The sequence below is a fragment of the Miniopterus natalensis genome, chromosome 7 (genome assembly GCF_054644295.1).
Source record: "Miniopterus natalensis isolate mMinNat1 chromosome 7, mMinNat1.hap1, whole genome shotgun sequence".
NCBI classification, from domain to species: Eukaryota; Metazoa; Chordata; class Mammalia; order Chiroptera; family Miniopteridae; genus Miniopterus; species Miniopterus natalensis.
The window spans coordinates 16,610,853-16,631,606 of record NC_142087.1 but is presented as its reverse complement, the minus strand read 5'-3'; the positions used below and the strand labels follow the sequence as shown (position 1 = coordinate 16,631,606).

The following is a 20,754-nucleotide window of genomic DNA, read 5'->3' as shown; positions in this document are numbered from 1 at the left end:
CGGGTTGCAGGCTCGATCAATGACTCATCATTGATGTTTCTATCTCTCTCCCTCTCTTTTCCTCTCTCTGAAATCAATAAAGATACATTGAAAAAAAAAAAAGAATTAGCCCCTCAGATGCTGGACCTGTGTCTTCACTGTGTCTTCACTGAGGGGAAATCTTCCATCCCAAACCTAATGCTCTTCAGGAACATGACTTTGGGGGAAAACTTAGGTGGTGTAAATGGCAAGCACAAGTCCGCGGTCAAGGCTCTTCACTCTGTAAAATGGGAGTGTTAAGGAATGTTTAGGTTTCACTTGAAAACTTTTGGGTTCTCTGTAAGAGCCAGGGGGAGATTCTTGAGTCTGGATGTGATCAGAGCATTGAAGAGCTGAGAGAAGCAACAAGAGCCCAGGGATCAGCCGGGGTGACGGTGATCTGGCTGGCAGGAGGTGGCAGTGCCAGGTGGGTTGGTGTTATTCTGATGCTCGATCCGTCAGCCTTCGAGCAACAAGGGTGATGAGATGAAGGTGGTAAAGGCTTCCTACATAATCCATTGTCCAAAAGTTTAAGGATTGCTGAGTCTAACCTCTTTTTACAGATAGGATAACCAAGGCTCAAAAGGGAAGGGACTTGCCCCAAGTTCACAGAGGGGCAGAAGCTGAAGCAGGACTGGAACCCAGGGCTCCTGGCTTCCATGTGGCAGGGGCAAAGAGGTGGACAGGAGAGGAGTGAGAGCCATCTCCTCCACTCATCCCTTTGTGGCCCATCACTTGGCTGTGGCCACATGGATGATCACAAAGCCCTTGATGTCCGAAAAGTGGGGGCTGACAAAATCCACCTGCAGCTGCCTTGGGCCACTCTTTGAAGGGGTGATGTTGAACTGGACCAAGGCCCTCTCCTGCGGCTCTAGGCTGGGCACACTGGGGAAAGGGGAAAGGAAAAGGCAGACCGTCAGCCCACTCTCATTCCTGAGCCTGGCATGCCAGTCCATGACTTTCCAGAACCCTCAAGATCAAGGTCAAACCTTGTGGCTTGACATTCAAGCCTCCAACTTAATATGCTCCATTAAAATGCTTCCAACTTAATCTTCCCTACCACCACTTCTCATTCTTCCCAGCCAGCTAGGCTATTCTCCTCCCTGTCCCCTGAACATATCTTACACTTTTTCTTTCAGGCCCCTTTTTTCTGCACTGTTCTTCCCTCCCTAGGATGCCATTCTTATTTCAATCAGACCCAAGGCCAAGATCAAGTTTCTCTTCCAGGAGACCTTCCTTGACTACACCACCCATGGAAACTTCTGACTGGGAGGCCCTCTATCCTTGATACTTGAAAAGCTTCTCAATTCATCATTTAAGACCCAGCTCAAATATCAGCTCCACCTGGGCTTCTCCATGGTCTCACCTGACCCCCACTCAAGGGCTGCCTCTGATTCCCCAGACCTTGAGGAGCCACCCCTCTGCATAAATCACTGTCCTTATTTGAAGGGCCATCTGTCTCTAGAGCCCTTCTGTAGGTGGAACTTCATTTCTTCATCTTGGTGTTGACATGTCGCTCAGAGCAAAGGCCACTATGGTCAAGGACCATACAAGTGAGTGAGTGAATCATTGAGAGTAAGTAAGTAAATAAATGAGTGCATAAATGAGTGGAATGTGTGTGAATGTGAGAGTGACTGTGTACATGAGTGAGCAAATTAAAGAAGGAATGAGCAGATGAACCAGTGAAAACTCAGTTGAGCAGATAAGTGAAGGTATGAGTAAAACATGAATAAAAGTGAGTGAATAAATGGATAAGTGAAAAATCTGAACGGTGAGCGGGTGAATTACATTATTAATAAGTGAATGAATGAATGAATGAAAGCAGGTGTGTCTAATTTCGGGGGGTCCAGAATCTCTCCTGCACTGCCCCACCAGCAGCTTCTCTATGGCCCATCTTATAAGGAAGGCAGCCCCCCCCTTTTCCCGCCCCCCCCAGAGTGACACTTACTCGATGCTGAGCTGTCCCTGGAGAAGGCCACTGCCCTCCACCATCAGCATACAGTCCTCCGCTCTCTCCAAGAGGGGGTTGACCACCATCACTTCCACTACAACGGCCACCCCCACCATGGCCGGGCCCAGCACCTGGAGGGGCAATACTCATGAATCATCCCTCGGCCCCATTCCCCAGGAAACCCATGGTCCTGGCTGGGTCAGAGGACGGGGCATCCTCTGCTTTCACACACCCAGTTACAGAGCTCCACCCTTATACCCACCCCTCTGTGTCCATGCCACCTCTCCCAGCCTTGAGAGCTGAAGTTGGAGCCAAAGGCACAGACCCCCCAGCCTCTGATTCCTCCCTCAGTTCTGCCAGGAACAGGGTGGTGGATGCAGACAGGAGTCACCTTGATGGTGATGAAGTCCTCCAGAGTAATGTCCTTTTCTACTAGAAGCTTGTCTCCTTTGGTGACAAGGCACATGGCGGCCATCAGGATCTTCTTGTCCTCTGTCAGGCCTTCCTTATATTGAGAGTAAGATATTGTGATTGGGATCTTTTTCTCTGGAATGGAAAGCAGAGGTGGTAGTTGGGGATCCAGTGTTCTTTTTCAATGGAACCCAGAAGGAGGAAGGGAAGGTTCAATTCACAGTTATACTCATTTTGGTCATTGCAACCAACCCGAGGCAGACATTATCAGTTCACAGATGAAGAAACCTAGGGCTCAGGGAGGGTAATTTCTTGTCCAATGTCACCTGGCAAGTGAATCAAGGAGCTAAATTGAGGCGGAATTCAAATCCACGCCAGTCAGTTACCATGACACCAGATTGTTTCTCCAAGAACTCCTGGAGATGTGTTTCAACTTTGCCTAGTCATTCCAGATGGAAATCTCTCAGTTCATCAATCATTCATCCCATCAGGAATTCACTCACTGTTTATTGAGTACCTACTGTGTGCTAGATACAGAGAAGAGGGAAGCCAAAGACCTGTCTCAAGCGTCCAATCCAGGGAGAAGGCCAGTTTCCTCACAGTTCTTTACATACTCCCTCCCCATTAAGGCCCAGTCCTAATCAGCCCCACTAATTATGAAAAACCTTCACTGATACCCCCACCCAGTGATCTTTGCCCTCTGCCTTCTAAGCTCCTGTGGTCCTGGCCATCTCTGTTTCTCTCACCAGCCACAAACACCCTGCCTATGTATTCCCTTCTTGTGATTATGACTGTCAGTCATATTTGGGCTATTTTTTGACCACCATATACATATTTTTATTTAGGTGTACCATGTCCTTTTCAGTTCGTCCTAGGCCCCACCATCCTCTATTGCTCTATTGCCACTGCTTTCTTTTTTTGTTGTTAATCCTCACCTGAGGATATTTTTTCCATTGATTTTTTAGAGAGAGTAGAAGGGAGGGAGGGGGAGAGAGAGAGAGAGAGAGAAACATCAATGTGAGAGAGAAACATCAATGTGAGAGAGACACATCAATTGATTGCTTCCCTCACATGCCCCGACTGGGACCAACCAGGGCTGGTTATCGAACCTGCAACCCAGGTACATGCTCTTGACCGGGAATCAAACCTGTGACCCTTTGGTGCCTGGGCTGATGCTCTAACCACTGAGCACACTGGCCAGGGCTAGTGTTTATATTTTTAAATTTCAGTAAGCTAGTAACTACCCAAAAGAGGGGGGAAAAATAAATCACCATATATTTATTTACAGATTACACATCTATTAAAATGATGTTAATGAAAGGCATAAACATTTTAAATTACAATATAAAGTGAAAAGAGCAGGGCACCAGTGAGTATTCACAATATAATGAGAACTATATTTTTCAAAAAGCAAACAGGCATTAAAATCTGGAAGGAAAATATGTTAATTTGTAGGTCGGGGGCAGGATCATAGGTGATCTTTCTCTTGTGTGTTCTAAATTGTTAATGAATATGCATTATTTTTAATATGAAAAAAATTGCTAAAAGCCAGGAGAAAGTATATGTTAATTAATATTTCATTATAAAGTGCAATTTAGAGTTTGTGAAAATTAAATGACACCTCCTTCCCATGTTTTCACGCCTTGTCAAAATACATGTTTCACACCAGAAAATGGCCCAGAGGAACAATTTCTTTGTTTAATTGAATCCTTAGAGTCCAGGAGGTAGGTAGATAGATACAGATAGATAAAAATAGATAGAGAGAGGAGCCAGAGAGGAAGGGAGATAGAGAGAGAAAGAGAGAGACAGAGAGGGAGGGAGGGAGAGTAGGAAAAGAGGAAATAATCAGATGGGATATATTTAGTCAATCATATAGGATGTGCTATGTTTAAAGATTATGAAAAAAATCCTTGAAATACTTTTTTTAAAAAGCAGTTGGAATAAAGTCACTTAAAATTGTGCAAAAATCTCCCAAAGGACTGAAGTCATTCTATTTCGGTTCAAAGTACCAAGGGTGCATTTGAGGCAAATGTGCCCTTAGTCCCATTCGGTGTGATTGGTGCGGGCTGACCTGACCCACCAGGGCCTGACCTGACCTGACTCCAAGGCCCGCAGTCGGGCGACAGGCCCAGCCGAGCGAATGCGCCCTGGCTTTTCTTGCCCTGGGCTCTTAGTCAGAAGCGTATCCCTAAGGCCAGGCTGGTTGGAGTCCTGCCCCTACACACACTGGTTGTGTGACTTTGGACGTGTGAGGTCACCTTTCTGGGTGTGAGTTGAATCCTCTGGCCGGGGCCTGGCACGTGTGAGCACGTAATAAACACCTCGTACTGGTCTGCCCCGCTCACGCGGAACACCTGGGCTGCAGAAAGCCAACTCGAGGCATTTCCCGTAGATTATGAAGTGCCCCCAGCTGGTGTTTATTTGGCATGTAAATATTTATACTGATTTGATAGAGACTATAAATCCTCCCACCATTAGGTCAGTTTGCCACCAGATGGTCGTGGACTTTTATTACTATTCTCATTATTTTGCCCTCTGAGCCTCAGTTTTCTCCTCTGGAAAGTGTGGCCGAGAGGCAAGGCACCGAGCAAACGCTAGGAATAGACTTTTCTTCCTGGGAGTGAACGTAGGGTTAGGGGATGCCCAGCCGTCTCACCCCTCCGAGGGCCGGATGCCACCCAGCGGGGGCGCTCCTACCTTCCTCGGGCCCCAGCCGCACTGCGCGGGACTCATGCAGGATCTCGGCCACCGGCCTGCGGGTGTAGAGGATGGTGGCGCTGCTCAGGTTGACCCGAAGCCGCTGGGCCCGGGACGAGAGGTTGGTCAAGCACAGGGCCAGCTTCAGGTCGTGGCCCACCATGGGCGGCTCCAGCACCTTGAACTTGCCGGCAATGCTGGGCTTGGTGGCGGGCTCCAGGAGGTCGTCGCGCCAGAGCCCGCGGCCGCCGCCCCTGCGGACCCGGGCCCTCCTCCCGGAGGCTTCCACGCCGAACAGCTTCCGCACCGCCTTGCTGTACACCTGCCTCTCCTTCCGGGACCCTGCGGGGCAGCGCACATCTCTGAGACCCAGGGCCACCTCTGTCATTTCCCTCTCCTCCAGGCAACCCCCCACCGCCCCACCACTTTAATTTACCGGGCTGCGGGAGATCTCACGTGGGCAGCCCAGGGCCATAAGCAGACCTCAGCCCTATGTGTTGTGTTTGGTTCTGGACTAGTTAAATAACTTAAAAAAAAATTATTTATCGATTTTTTTAGAGAGAGAGGAAGAGAGAGAAACATTGATTTGTTGTTCCCCTTGTTTATGCATCACTGGTTGCTTCTTGCATGTGCCCTGACCAGGATCGAACCGCAACCTCCGTATCAGGAGGATGCTCTAGCCAACTGGGTACCGGACCTGGCCAGGGAAATAACTTTTTGGTCAGTTGCCAACAACTTTGGATCGGGAAATTTCCCATAACAATACAGATTTGTAGCTTCCCTGACAACTGGGCCTGAAGTCTCCTGTGGAAACGATAGCTGACACTTCTGCAGACCGAAACTACAGCTCTGGGTGCTGTGCCCCTCCCAGGACGTAGGCACTCTTATCATCCCATTTAACAGAAAGGAACCCAAGGCAAGGAGATATAAAGCGGCTTGGAAGGAAGGCAGGGTTTGCAGCCAGGCGGTCTGGCCCCAATCTCATGTTGCCAATCCTGCTCCCTCCTCGCTCTAGATGGCAGCAGTGCTCTAGGGCTGAGCCATGGTGCTCCCTCTGGACCACATTTTCCATGTTTTCTGCCCGCTGGCCTGCTGCTCTCAGGGGGTGCCATCTGCAAGGCTCCTGAGGACATGTGAGTTAGGACCCCTGGGCTTCCACTTTCTGTGTTGCTGGCACAGACCTGTTTTGTTTTTCTAATCCTCACCTGAGGATGTGTTCTTATTGATTTTTAGAGAGAGGAAGGGAGAGTGAGCGGGAGAAACATCGATCGATTGCCTCCCATATGCGCCCCGAATGGGGATTGAACCCCCAACCTAGGCATGTGCCCTGACCAGATATTGAATCCACAACATTTTGGTGTAGGGGCTACATTCCAACCAATTGAGGCACCCGGCCAGGACCAGTACCGACCTGTTTTTGACCCCTCAGAGTAATACGCTTAACTGGAGAGCCTCCCCCCAACCCCTGCCCACAGGAAGTCCCACAGGTGCCCCAGGTCCAACCAAACCTGCCGCCCTCTGCCCGACGGCACTCCTCAGTCAGCGAATGGCCCCCACTCGCCCACTGATTCACTCAGCGTGGTTCCATTCACCCAGTGCACAAGCAGAAACTGGGGTCCTCACCAGACGCTTCCTCACCCTGACCGCCCACAACTGCTGTCACCAAGGCCTGCCCAGCACCCTCACTGATCTCTCTAGAATCTGCCCTCTTCTCCCGTCAGACCACCATATAAATAGCGTCATCAGGTCAGTTTGCCACCAGGTAGAGTGAATTTTTATCACTGTTTTTATTACTTAGCACCTTTGAGCCTTAGTTTTTCCATTTGTGTAGTGGAGACAGGAGACCCACAGGCAAGGCACTGAGTACAGTGGTCAAGAATGTTCCCCCCCATCCTGGAAATGTAGGTGTCACCGCCACTCCAGGCCTTTCACCATCCTGATTATTCAGAAATCCAAATCTGATGGGCCCACTTCCCTTCTTGAAACCTGTGGCATGCGATCTCCCACACAGCTCCTTCCCTGACACTTCCCCCCAAGGTTCCTCAATACGGTGGGACCTTGGCTTGAGGCAACCATGTGGAGGTAAAGGTTCTTTAACATTTCATGTTTTATTATTAAGATGTATGTGAATTTTGCATTTTACTCCATAATGTATTCATAATATTTTCTACTATGAAAATGTTTCGTTTCTCTGCTGAAGACTCTACTGTCACTTTCTCAGGGAGGTCTTTCCTGACCACCTGATTTTTTAAAACAGCTTTTTTCAAATATACTAATTCCATAACACACAACTCACCTACTTAAGGAATAACACTCCATGTTTTTAGTATGTTCACAGAGTTGTGCACCCAGCACCATAATCTAATTTTCAAACATTTCACGCCCCCCAAAAGAACTCCATCACCATTAGCAGTCACTTCCCATTTCTCCTCATTGGGACCCCAGTCCTAGGCAACTGCTAATCTAAGTTCTAATTTGTCTGTTCTGGACATTTCATATAAAAGGAGTCATACAATGTGTGGTCTTTTGTGACTAGTTTTTTCACTTAACAAGTTGTTTTCACTCCTTAGCTTTGTGAATAATGTTGCTATGAATGCTCCTCTACAAGTTTTTGAGTAGATATTTGTTTTCATTTCCCTTGGGTATATACGTAGGTGTGCATTTGCTGAGTTGCCTGGTAACTGTTTTGTTTTTTTGTTTTAAATATGTCTTTATTGATTTCAGAGAGAGGAAGGGAGGGGGAGACAGAGAGAAACATCAGTGATGAGAGAGTCACTGATCGGCTGCCTCCTGCACGCCCCCTGCTGGGATCGAGCCCACACCCCTGGTCATGTCCCCTGACCAGGAATCAAACCTTGATCTCCTGGATCATAGGTCGATGCTCAACCACTAAGCCACGCTGGCTGGGCTGTTTTTTGTTTTTGTTTTTTTAATGAGGAACTCTCAAACTGTTTTCCAAAGCAATTACACCACCGTGCATCCCTGCCAGCAATGTATGAGTGTTCCAGTTTCTCCACATCCTCAACAACACATATAATATGTAGTTTTGATTATAGCAGTCCTAGTGGGTGTGAAGAGACATGTCTTTGTGGTTTTGATTTGCATTTCCCTAGTGACTAATGATGTTGAGCATCTTTTCATGTGTTAATCGGCCAATTGTAAATCATCCTGGGAGAGTTATCTATTCAAATCATTCTCCCATTTAAAAAATTGGGTTATTTATATTTTTATTATTGAGTTGTAAGAATTCTTTGTATATTGTGGATACAAGTCCCTTATTAGAGACATGATTTACAAACATTTCTCCTATTCTGTGGGCTTTCCACTTTCTTGATAATTTGTAGCACAAGTTTTTAATTTTGCTGAAGTCGAATTTTTACTTTTATCATTTGTACTCTTGATATCATATCTAAAACAGCTTTGTTCAACGCAAGAATACAAAGATTAACTCCTCTGTTTTCTTTTAAAAGTTTATAATTTTAGCTCTGACATGTTGGAAGGGGAAGTTGGCATTCATTGCTGTGGGAGCTCTACTTGTCCTTTCTTGCTTTCTGAGCTGTGTTACCTGAGCAGGGAGAAGAGAACTGATGGGAGGTGGCAGGTGGACAGCCCATCAAGAACTCTCTCCCCACCGAGCCTGTGAGTGGGGCACAGGATCTAGATGACTGTGGGAGCCACAGCCCTGTAAAACCCCTGTAGGACCTGGGGGCAAAATTACCGTGAATCAGAGGGAAGCGTGTGACCGCCAGTGGGGTGGGAAGGGATCCACTGAAAGAGGGGCTAATGTCCCAAGAGGCCAGCAGTGCCCAGGAGCGAGTCCCGATGGCACAGGCTGCAGTGGAGCCCTCGCCTGTCCTCAGAGCCTCCACTAGGAGCACCTGCCACCCAGGGGCATGGAATCCTCACCAGGGGAAGTCAGAGGCTTTTGCTTTTCCTCTCCTCTCCCTCCTCCGCCTCCCTCTCCTCAGCCTGACGCTCTATATTGGCTGCATATTGGAATCGCCTGAGAGCTTTTAAAAGTCCTGATACCTGGGTCACACCCTATAGAGTCTGTGATTCAATTAGTCAGGGGTACAGTGGGGCTCTGTGGTAGATTAAAAATGACTTTCTTTGCAACTCCTCCCATCAAGAGGTGGCGTCTACTTCCTGCCCCTTGAATCTGGGGTGGCCTCTTTTATGGCTTTGACCAATCAAATGTGGCAGAAGTGACATGGCGCAAATTCTCAGTGAGGCCTTGAGAGATCCTGCAGCTTCAGTTCTCACAGCTCTGGCTGAGCTGCTGCCATGTGGACAAGCCAGCGCTGGCCCACTGGCGCACGACAGGCTACATGGGGAGACAGGCCCAACCAACCTGGCAGTTCCATCTGAGCCCCAGGCATACTCGCGATCCCAGAGACAGCATGTGGAGCAGACGAGCCATCCCAGCTGAGCACTGCCCACAGTGCTGACCCACAAAATCCTGAGCAAACAAGTAATTGTTGTTTTTATCTATATCGTAAAACAGCACCCCAGCTGATTCCAATATGCAACCAGAGCTGCATAGAGAGTAGACAAAGGAGGGGTGGAGGCTGTGCCGCTCCCTACAGTAGCCTTCCTGGTCACTGCTATAGCCTGTGCTCAGACAAGCTCTGCTTCGAGTTTGAACTTCAGTCTTAGTTACTTGAATAACATTGTTTTAACAAGCAGAAGTGGCTGAAAATATATGGATAAGATCACGGCATTGCTAAGAGACCTGTTATTCAGTGGGAAAGGGCAATTTTTAAAGTAGATAGCTGGAGGCAGCTAATAGAAAAGTATATCTGTCTTGCTTTTGTATCCCAACCAGTACAGGTTCTTCAATAAACCAGTGACCCACAAATTAGTGACCATGGCATAGGCCTTGACAGATGATAAACAGGAGCTGCTATCATTATTATTATTATTATTATTATTATTATTATTATTGAACTGGGCCCTAGTGTAAGTATGCTAGATGTTCAATTAAAAAATACCAGCTATTGTCATCATTGTTTATAGTAATTATTATCATGCGTGAACATAGCTTACGCAGTGGTTGGCACATGGTGAGTGCTCAAGGAAATGTAGCTATTATTATTATTAAATATGGAAAATCTTAGAAACAGAGGAAGCTATTAATAGAAGCTAAAGGCAATAGTTCAAAGCACAGAGACAGAGCTGAAGGAAGCTGTCACCACCAGAACATACAGGAAAGGGCCTGGCCCTGGCCGCCCACAATTGTCCCTCTGCAGCAGACAGGTCACCTGCGGAGGCTGATGGAGGCCACTATGCTGCCCCTACCTTCTGGATACTTGTAGAGGCCCGTGATGTCCACGCGGGAGTCACTGCCCACAGCCTTGGTGCTGATGCACCTCCCGATCTTCTTCGTGTCTGAATATACACGTTCCCTGCTGTCATCATCTTCATTCCAGAGCCAGGTGATGTAGTCTGCATTGACCTCCGCAAACACAAAGGGGCCATCGTGGGCCAGGTGCACATCGCCTTCACGGATGGCAGTGACCGAGGCTGGGCCGCACCGGAACACGCCTGGGCAGGAGGGGTGGGCGTGAGCAGCATGGGTGAGGAAAAGCAGGGGTCTGGGACCCACCCGGCCGAGCTCATACCTTCGCTCTCCTCCTGGGGGGTGGCATCCAGAACCTGCCAGCCATTGTAAGAGGGGCCCAGGTCCTGCCGGGCAAACCAGCTCTCATTCCAGACATGGAAATTCCTGCCACGAGAGAGGATGGGGCAGAGTGGCCTACTGTGAGCACAGGGCGGGGAAGTTCCTAGTGCAACCAGTCCCTGGGCCAGTGCTCTGCAAGAGTGCTGTGGCTGAATCTTGTGAACCATTCACACAACTGTATTGATGAGAACATGTTTGTATGTGTGTGTGTGGAGGGTGTGTAGCAAGAACCTGATGTTCAAAGGTACCAGAAACACCGCTGCAAATAAGATAGAAGATCCTTGCCCACATGCAGCTTACATCCTAACGAAGGAGACAGGCGGGGAGATAGGCAAGATCAAGTAAACAGATAAATAAAACAAATGCAAGTAACAGTACATGCTGTGGAAACAGGGGCCTGAGACAGAATAACTGCGGAGACTTACTGTAGTTCAGTGACATCTAAGATGAGACTCAAAGGAGAAAGAAGTAGCCATAGGAAGAGTGGAGGGAACAGTGTTCCAGGCAGAAGGAATAGCACGTGCAAAGGCTCTAGAGATAAGAAAAAGCTTAGTGTGTTCGAGGAACAGAAAACATGTAAGTATCTCTGGGCTACAGCCAGCATGGGAGGTAGGTGGGGTTCAGATCATGCAGAGTTCTGCAGGCTTTGGTAAGGAGCTTGGGTTTTATTTTAAGTTTCCTATGTTAACGACGAGACTAGGAAAGGCGAAACAGGGTCACGCAGTCAGGAAGCAGCAGAGAGAAACCCTAGTTGGCCCAATGTGGCCTCTTTACAGCTGGTCTCCGAACTCTTGTTAGGTAAGTAATGGTCTTTGGGAAGATATCCTGATAAGCATTTGGGGGCAAAAGGGAGGACAGTGATAATCTGCATGGTGACAGAGGCCCCAGCATCCAAAAGAAGTGGCTGTCCCTTCTGCACGAGGAAAGAAGAATGTAATTTTTGTGGTGCTCCTGCAGGGAAAGGGAGTGAAGAGAAGTGAAAAGAGCAGGAAAAGGGAGAAGGGAGGCAGAGAGGCGAAGGAGGCTGGAGATGGGCTGGGGAAGGGCTCCTGGACATTCTCCGGGGCTGGCGAGGACCTTCTAAGACCAGCGTTGTCTGTGTTCTGTATCATACGCTCTTCACGGTTTTCCCTGCCCTTTAGAAAGTTGACTTGTGTGACAACTCGCACACATATGAACAGACATTTGGACAAGGTTATTCACTGAAGCCTTGTCTATAAAAGGCAGGCGTCTGGTCCATCTGTGTGAGATGGTTAGATAAACAGTGATTTTTCGCATACAATTGAAAGGCAGATCAGGTTCATATCCCTGTTGGTTCACTCACTAGCTGTGTGGCTGTAGACAACCTACTTAACCTCTCTGTGCTTGGTTTCCTCATCTGCAAAATAGACATAATAATGCTAGCTTGCTCACAGGTTGTTTGGAGGAATAAGTGAGTTAGTATATGTCTAGCACTTAGAACTGGGCCTGGAACATACTAGTGTGATATTATTTTACATACTACAAAAAATAAGGAAATCTTGAATGTATTGATATGAAATTGTTAAATGTATGAGTAAGATGAACAGTACAGGCATATCTCAAAGACGTCATGGGTTTGGTTCCAGACCACTGCAATAAAGTGAAATATCACAATAAAAGGAGTTGTGATCTTTTTGCTGATAGAGGGTCTTCCTTCAATTTGTCAAAAATGCAACATGTGTGGCCCAGCCAGCATGGCTCAGCAGTTGAGCATCAACATATGGACCAGGGGGTCGCAGTTTGATTCTCAGTCAGGGCACATGCCCGGGTTGCGGGCTCGATCCCCAGTGGGGTGTGCGCAGGAGGCAGCTGATCAATGACTCTCTCATCATTGATGTTTCTCTCCCTCTCCCCCTCTCCCTTCTTCTCTCTGAGATCAATAAAGATATATTAAAAAAATAAATAAAAAGCAACATCTGTGAAACACAATAAAGGGAAGCGCAACAAAACGAGGTCTGCCTTATTACATAATGCTGCGAATATTAAAAAGCAGGTGTGCAAGGGACTAGCGAGGTGTATGTTCTTGTGTCTGCAGAGCCTCTCTCTAGTCACAGTGCTGCCCTGGGAGGACAGCGAGGCTGGAACCGGGTGGGAGGGAGACTTAGCACTGCAACCCATTTTGTACCTGAAAGCACATGAATGTGTTTCCTATTAAAAAAAATTAACTTAAAATTAATTTTTAAAGTTTTGTGGGAAGAGTTTTGTTTGACCTGAGAAAGAAGGTTGTTTTCCACCTGAGACACTCAGCATGTGCCCAGAGACGTGATAACTGTGAGGAGGGAATCTCAGCCCCCCTGTCACAGGACTCTGGGGAGGGCTTTGTCCCACAGAGGGAGGACCCGGGGTTCAAGGCAGTCAGACCTTGAGCCTCTCCTGTGACCTCTGAGTCACATGTCCAAAGATTCGTGCATCTCAGCAGAGTCAACCTTCCTGACACCACCCCTCCCACCCCAGGGTGCCTCTCCTTCCAGAACTGACTCTGACTCAGGAGAGCTGAGCTCTAGGTCTGAGTCTGCCTCAGGGAGCCCCTGGGACCCACCACATGCTGTCCTCTGTCAGGTCCTCCAGGGTCCGCCCGAAGGAGTCCACGTATTTGTCCACACTCAGATTCCTGTCCGTGTCATGGGCTGAGTTAAAGTTGGACACAACCCGTGTCGCGATCCCTAAGCACCTAAGGACTGAAGGGCAGGAGGCTGGTGAGGCTCCAGGAGCAGGCCAGGACCCTGGATTGGGAAGGGGCCTGGCTCCCCCAGCTGGCCGCCCCCCTCATTCAGGCGACAGGCTCCTCCTTGTCTTTGTCTGTCTACTCTGTCAGGACCGAGGCTCCCGTCTCCATTCTCAGAAACACCACCATCTCCTGTACATTCAGGGGACTTCTGGAGACATTACTGCCCCCCCAGCACCCCCTTTGAACAGACTGACTCCAAGGCTGGCAGGACCTGGAAGCCACGTGACAGCCACGTAATAGCGGGAGGGGGCTGGAGGCCTTGGGGCCACAGGATTCAAGGGCAGAGGGAGGTGGGGCTCCTTCTACAAAATAAATGATCAACAGTCTCGTAAATGAATGATCTGGTTTTTTTCTTCATTAGCCAGACTTCTATTTCCCCATCACCAATAAAGAAAGACTGGGGGTTTTTTGGATGGAGAAGAGGGTCTATGCAAATATATGCAAATGGACGCAAATGAGAGAGCTGGCCTAGGGTTGGGGACCTTCCTTCCCTGGGTACCTGTGCACATGACTCCAGCGAAGACCCAGCACTGGCCGTATTTGACTGGCTTGAACCTGCCCTTGAACCACTTGTGCAGAATGGCCACGCTGCCACGCCAGTGCAGCGGGCTGGTGCCGCCGCCGTACTTGCCCTGCCACTGGCCTTGAACCACGCCCCGGTCGTTGTTGCTGTTCACCTGGGCAGAGGAGGGCATGGGTCCACCACCGGGCAGGGCTCTCCTCTTCGGCAACCTCACCATCGTAACATTACCTCCATCTTTGGACCACCCAGGCCTATGTGGTCACCCCTTACTTTTAAATTGGTCATCTACTCTCTTAAAATATCTACCCTTTGACATTTATCACTTTCCGTTACCTTCCAGTGGGATACTCTGTTGTTAAAAGTTATCTATAGTCTTAGAGCATTTCCTGTTTTAAATGGTGTACTTTGGGGGATTGTTGGTTCTGTAATAATTATAGAGACAATTGACACTCATTAAATGCTAGTGTGTGCCAGGCACTATTCTAAAGGCTTTGGGCACATGCTTTAACCTGCTTAAAGTAGGTTCTATTAAAATAGGTTCTATTTCCTTTTTTTTTCCAGATTACAAAAAAGAAGAGAGATTCAGAGCGGTTAATCTGTGCTCAGATTACACAGCAAGTTAGTAAAAGGAGTTCAGGACTTGTCCCCCAGGGCCATAGTGCTCTACTGTCAGAACTGGTCACTGCTTTTGAGTCTCTGTGCTCTAACATCTCTCTGAGGTGTTAACCTCTTGGGGAATTGAGAGTATCAAGTCTGAGAAAAGCAGCTTTGTCCATTTTTGGAAGCATGGTACCTACCTGCTGATGTTAACACTTTTTTTCTTAGAGAGAGCTACAAGGCCCTCTGGCTACTTTTTGAGGAGGAAGGACTGTGGTGTATAATAGAGTAACAATGGTGGCCCGCCCCCCCCCCCCCGGGAAGTTGGGTCTGTGTACCCTCTCCCCCAGTCTGGGCTGGCCTGCGACTACTTTGACCAATGGCTATGGTACAATGATGCTATGCCAGGTTCCAGGCCCAGGCTCTTATGCAACTGGTAGCTCCTTCTCCCTCTTTCTGGAACAATCACTTGGGGAGAAGCCAGGTGTCATGCCTGATTACTCAGAGACTTCCATGCTTTGAGGAAGCTCAACCTAGCCATGTGGAAAGGCTGTATGGAGAGAGAGAGTGATGACTGGCCAGCCCCAGCTCTTCCCACTATCCCAGCCCAGGGCCAGACATGAGATGAGAGTGAACAAGCCATCTTCACATTCCAGCTCCAGCAGACAGGGCATGGGAGAGAACCAGGGACACATTGGCTGCCAGAATCAAGGGCCCAGATATATGGTCCCATCAAACCATCCCAGACATCTGCAGCCATTCAGACAACCCCTGTTGAAGCATCTTGGAGCAGAGACAAGCCATTCTTACAGTGCCCTGCCCAAGTCCCTGATCTGCAAAATTGTAAGCATAATAAGTGGTTGTTTTACACCACTGAGTTTTGGGGTGGTTTGTTAGGCAGCAGTAGAAAATTAAACAAGAGGTGACTTGGGTGTGACCCTGGGGTTAGCCGGGATTCATGAGGGAGTGTGTATGCAGGGATGGTGGGGCTCCTCACCATGGCGCTGATGACCCTTGTGACATAGATGGGGTCGTGGCGGCAGGACACATCGGTGGCTGGGTCATTTTGGTGACTGGGGCTTCGGTCCAGGATGGAGAGGCAAATGTCCAGAATGTCCTCTTCGAACTGTCCCCAGAGAGGCTGTGCTTAGGGGCCAGGGCCTCAATCATATTCCAGACCCTCCCATGACCTTCACCCAGGCAGTCATTTGTGTTGTGCAGGGGAGTTTGCCTCCCCCTATCCCCCCAGGGACACCACAGAGGGTCCCCAAGTCTCAGAAACCTTTCCTTAGAGAGTCTTCAGGAACCAGAAGCTCAGCCTTAATCATGTTCTCTCCTGTTCATTAGCCCCCACAGCTCCCCACTGTAAATAGTGTAAACTTATGGCTCTGGAGTCACATTGACGCCACTGGCATACTCATTTGGGTTTTATAATTTTTTCAACTACTTTTGAATTAATTGACAAACTGGGGGATTCATTTAAAAACTGGGAGATTTTTACATACAAATTAAAATTTCTAGTCTCTGAAAATTTGGAAGGTCTGGGAACCCTCACTTTCTCACATGGCAATAAGAGGTGGATGCTGAGAAGTGGTTACTCCTTAGGTGGATCCTAAACTCTCCAGTATATCATCCCTGCCTAGCCCCTGAGCCCCACATGCTTTCCACTCCCACTCTGCAGCCCCACAGTCAAGGTCCTTCAGTTGCCTGGCCACCCTTCTGGTTGGGCACCAGGAGCCCAGGCAGACAGAACTCCTCTAGTAGAGCCTCAGCTACCCTCTGACTTCCCACCTCCATGCTGTTCTGTCTGCTCTCCCCCCTGCTTATTCAGATCCCACTGAACTTTGGACACCCAGCCCCAATACCATGCAGCCTTCCACAGTCCCAATCCCCGAGTTGGTGTTTTCTTTCACGCTCTTCTGAACTTCCTCTGTTCCCATCTCTATACCCTGACTTTCCTCTGCCCATTGCACCTTGTATTGTAACTATTTACCTAAGCTAGTGGCTCTCAAGTGTGGCCCCAGACCAGCAACAATGGAATCATCTGGGAACTTGTTAGAAATGCAAATTCTCAGCACCCCCCTTTATGAATCAGCCACTCTGGGGGTGGGGCCCAGCCATCTGTGTGTTTTAAGGAGCCCTCCATGTGATGCTTGTGCAGGCTTGAGATGGAGAACCCTTGATCTAAGCTATTTATCTTTCTATCGCAAAACTGACCCGTTCTGTTTCCAAATTATATCCAAAGCATTTGCCTTCCGAAGGTCCCAGCGCAGGCCCTGACACAACTAATAGTAGATAATGAATGAATGAATGAATGAATGAATGAATGAATGAATGAATGAATGAATTTGCTCTAAGAGTCAGACAGTTTGTCCCTCCTGGGAAGAAGTGAGCAGACAAAAGGGCTCCTGGGTTGAGCTTTTGCATGCCCTAGCCCACGTCCCCCTGTGGCCTGTGCCCCTGGAGACCTGCCCGTAGTTCCAGCCTTGGGCTCGGATGCACTTCTCCACGCCTCGGAAGATGATCCCGCTGTCATTGAGCACGTACTCCTGCCTTTCCTCCTCTGAGGCCAGAAACACGTCATCCTCTGAAAAGCAGTAGTCAAAGGGGCTACCTCAGGGATCAGCTGCAGGGTGGTGTCGGGAGGCTGACTGTGGCAGGAGAGGCCAAGAGGGGCTTGCTGGGCTGCCTTGAGGCCAGGCTCCATTCCCTTGACCGATCTTTCCCCAGGCAGGGACCAACCCCAACCTAGCCTAAGACTGAGGGATTTTAGGAGTCCCGATGTCTTCGGGTGACCCTACCTGTGCAAACAGGAGCCTCATATTTCTTAAATACTAATAGGAATACTAACCCCAGTACCCCTTATGATGTGCTTTGCACATTACAAGCATTAGTGCTGTGAATTCTCACCATAACCCTAAGAGGTAGGCACTGTTATTCCCGCATTACAGATGAGAAAACTGAGGCTCATAGACGGAAGCAGAGCTGGGACTGAACCAAGGCTGTCTGATGGCTGAAGCCCAGCTCTTACCCACTCCTGGGCCTCTCCTGCCACCAGGCCCCATCCCTGCTACTGGCCTCTGCACATCAGAAACCACAGATTCCTGCCCAGCTGGCATAGGCTGTGAAGCACCTGCTACCAGGTTCCTCTGCCCCGTGCCCACCTCTGCCTAGGCCTGGCTCTCACCAAGCTCTTGGTATTTACCTCCCTGTGCATTAACCTGCCTCCAAGGCCCCCTCTAAGGGCAGGCCCTCCTCTAGGACAACTTCCAGGAAAATCTCTGCCTTGGACTTGGTGGCTCCTACCTGGGCACCATGGGTTGAAAAGAAGAACAAACTCGCCCAGCTGCCGGTCACTGTGTTTGCGGCGGGAAGAAAGCCTGGTGCTCAGCTGGTAGCGGCCAATGACGGCATCGGGCGGGCTGGTGATACTGATGGTCACTGTGTTCCCTTGCTGATCCTCCTTCACGGCTGTCCAGACATTTCCCACCTCCAGCTCCGACGTCTGGAACACAGCCTTGGTGCAGAGAGCCTCAGAAGCCTGGGGTCCTGGAGGAGAGGAGAGGGAATCAGGAGGCCCAGTCACCTCTAGGAAACCCAGCTCCCGAGAAGCAGGAAAGCTGCCTGCTTGGAAGTGAGGCCTTCGCTCTCTGAACTGCTGGGACACTGTTGCAGGGAAGGACCTGACCAAGACAAGGGTGGGCCAGCGGCAGAATGGGGTTCTCAGCTGTCCTGACTCCCACCTACCTCCTGGACCTCAGAGAAAGTGACAGGACTCTTTGAGACCAAAGTCTGCTTTTTGTCTGTCCAGGAAAGAAAAGTATGGGCTCCAAAATTGCCTGCTGATTTCCCATACCTTCCGGAGCTTCGGGATCCTTGGTGTTCCCAGGATTCCAGAGCTGCCATCTTATCTATCCCACTGTCTGCTGGAAGCACCTCCTAGCCATCCCCAGAAAGCTGTCATCAAAAGTTTCCAGGATTCAAGGCTCAGCCCACCTATAAGGATTTGTTTCCCACCAAGTCTGGGTTGATGACCACAGGGTCTCAGGTCACTGGTCACAAGACAGGTGCTTCTGACTGTGGACCAGTGGAGGTTGCTGGTGAGCTAGTTACCTGTCTCCACCGTGAAGATGAGGGTGTCCTTGCTGTCCAGGGGACGGTTCAGCTCCAGTATGAATGTGAACATCTGGCCCCTGCGAACCACGAGCTCTGGGCAGGGGTACTCCTGGGTGTGGTGGGCAGCACCATTCCTTGGCCACTGCCAGTCCACCTCGGTGACTCTGATCCCTGAGCAGGGAGAGGAGAGGGAGATGAGCCCAGCCCTTGGCACGCTTCTCATCCATGCCCTCCATCTGCTTCAGCCTGCCAGTCACGTGCTCCTGCAGCCACTATTTCTCCCATACAGTAGATTCTGGTTATTTGTGGTAGTTATGTTCTATAAGGTCTCCGTGAATGCTGAATTAGTGAGTGCTGGACACCGCTTCCAGGGAAAGTATAGGGCAGGTTCCTGGGAGCCTCTTGTCACAATTTTTTCATAGACCAATTAATACATAACCTTGTTTAGTGTATGTTTCTGTTAAAAGTCACCTTATTTAATATATTATTGTTTTGTTAACACTAAACTCATGGACGCCCGTACTATACTTCATGCCTGAATGAAGGTTATCCACACATGCTTTCTCCATAAGGCACATCGCAGCCTTCCTGTGCTTAGGAACACTACACAGCGCTTCAGCACTAGGCTGGGGGTCATTTAAACAGTGAATTTACCAACAAAAAAGACAAAAATGCAGAAAACGTGGCATTAAACGGACTGTAAAAGGACACTCATTTGTAGTACGAGAGCAGGAATAAGAAGACAGAGCTGCCATCCTGTCTTTCCACTTTGGTTGGGAGCATGCATGTTAGGAGATCCAGATCGTCTTCCATCAGTCTGCACGTGACTGTGAATGACCAGGAATGCACCAAGTGTATTGACTTGGAGTTAAAAATAAATTTTAGCAAGTAGGCCAATTTGCAAACACAGAATCTGCAAATATGGGGATTGACTGTATTTTTAAAAATCTATATTTTTTATTGATTTCAGAGAGAGGAAGGGAGGGGGGAGAGAGAGATAGAAACATCAATGGTGAGAGAGAGTCGTTGATCAGCTTCCTCCTGCCCCCCCCTCCTCCCCCCCCCCCCCCCCCAGGGATCGAGCCTGCAACCCAGACATGTGCCCTGACTGGGAATCAAACCACGATCTCCTGGATCACAGGTCGATGCTCAACCGCTGAGCCACACCAGCCGGGCTTGACTGTGTATTTTCTGTGCCAGGCTGGTGCTGGGATATACTGGTGAACAGGATAGATGTGGGCTTACCCTGGAGAGATACACAGTGAGGCTGTGTGGGTCAATGGTTATGAGCACAGCCTTTGGGATCAGCTTTTGTGGGTTCATAATCCTGACTTGGTCATCTACTGGTGAAACTACCTTCTGCTCGACCTCTCTGTGCTCCAATTTACCCATCTGGAGAGTGGGAATAATAATACCTCATGGAGGGAATGTGGAGGACAACTGCCTGTCATTTGGATCCTGAGAACAAGAGCTTTATATTCCAGCTGACACCAAATAAGTGACTCTACAAATACTAACATTTATCATTCTGAAACATGCTGTCAGGGCAAAGGACCTGGAGCTGAGAGAAAATGTAAAAGAGGGGCATGGCCTGGTCTGTAGGGCGACAAGCAAGGCTTGCTTGAGGAGGTGGTGTTTAGACTGTCTTGAACTGGACGGGGTATCTCCGGGGGAGAGGCGGGTGGTATATCCCAAGCATCCCCTCCCTCCACCCACTTCTATCTTCAGTGTTAATTCATTCAGGGGTCAGGCGTTGCGCTGGGTGCTGCAGGCTCTAGAGCCATGGAATATACGTTAGCCCTGCTACCAGGAGGTTAACAGTCCAGCAGAAGAGCAGATGTACCTTGATCATCTCAGAGCAAGCTTTGGAAAGTATCCTCATGGTATGGCACCTGGTTTTCCCCTGATCAAGTGATTCAAGAGACCAAGGTGGAAGCTGCAGTGCCTTTTATGACCTAACCTCAGAAGTTATATTCATGTCACTTCTACCGTATGCTATTGGTCAAGGCAGT

The 20,754-nt window shown here is 49.0% G+C and overlaps 1 protein-coding gene across 1 annotated transcript; it reads right to left on the bottom strand.

Annotated features, from left to right (window-relative positions):
- Positions 1-749: 749 nt before the first annotated feature.
- TGM6 (transglutaminase 6) lies at positions 750-19,320 on the bottom strand. Its single transcript, XM_087819292.1, has 13 exons — positions 19,266-19,320; positions 18,740-18,913; positions 17,933-18,175; positions 17,095-17,213; positions 15,624-15,752; positions 14,006-14,183; positions 13,318-13,456; positions 10,699-10,802; positions 10,376-10,621; positions 5,078-5,419; positions 2,361-2,515; positions 1,967-2,100; positions 750-903 (listed from the first exon to the last, which is right to left on the bottom strand). Exons 1-13 carry the CDS (start codon positions 19,318-19,320, stop codon positions 750-752), a joined length of 2,172 nt encoding a protein of 723 aa, XP_087675418.1.
- Between the last annotated feature and the right edge of the window lie 1,434 nt (positions 19,321-20,754).

What these genes read in the sequence shown, in the direction of transcription:
- TGM6 (XM_087819292.1), bottom strand. Translation starts at nt 19,320, where the DNA reads ATGTGCCTTATGGAGAAAGCATGTGTGGATAACCTTCATTCAGGCATG. An exon ending in TCATTCAGGCATGAAGTATA is followed by an intron (nt 18,914 to 19,265) that starts GTACGGGCGTCC and finishes CTCCCTGCTCAG; the next exon opens with GGATCAGAGTCACCGAGGTG. An exon ending in CGCTGGAGTCATGTGCACAG is followed by an intron (nt 13,457 to 14,005) that starts GTACCCAGGGAA and finishes CCTGCCCTTCAG; the next exon opens with TCCTTAGGTGCTTAGGGATC.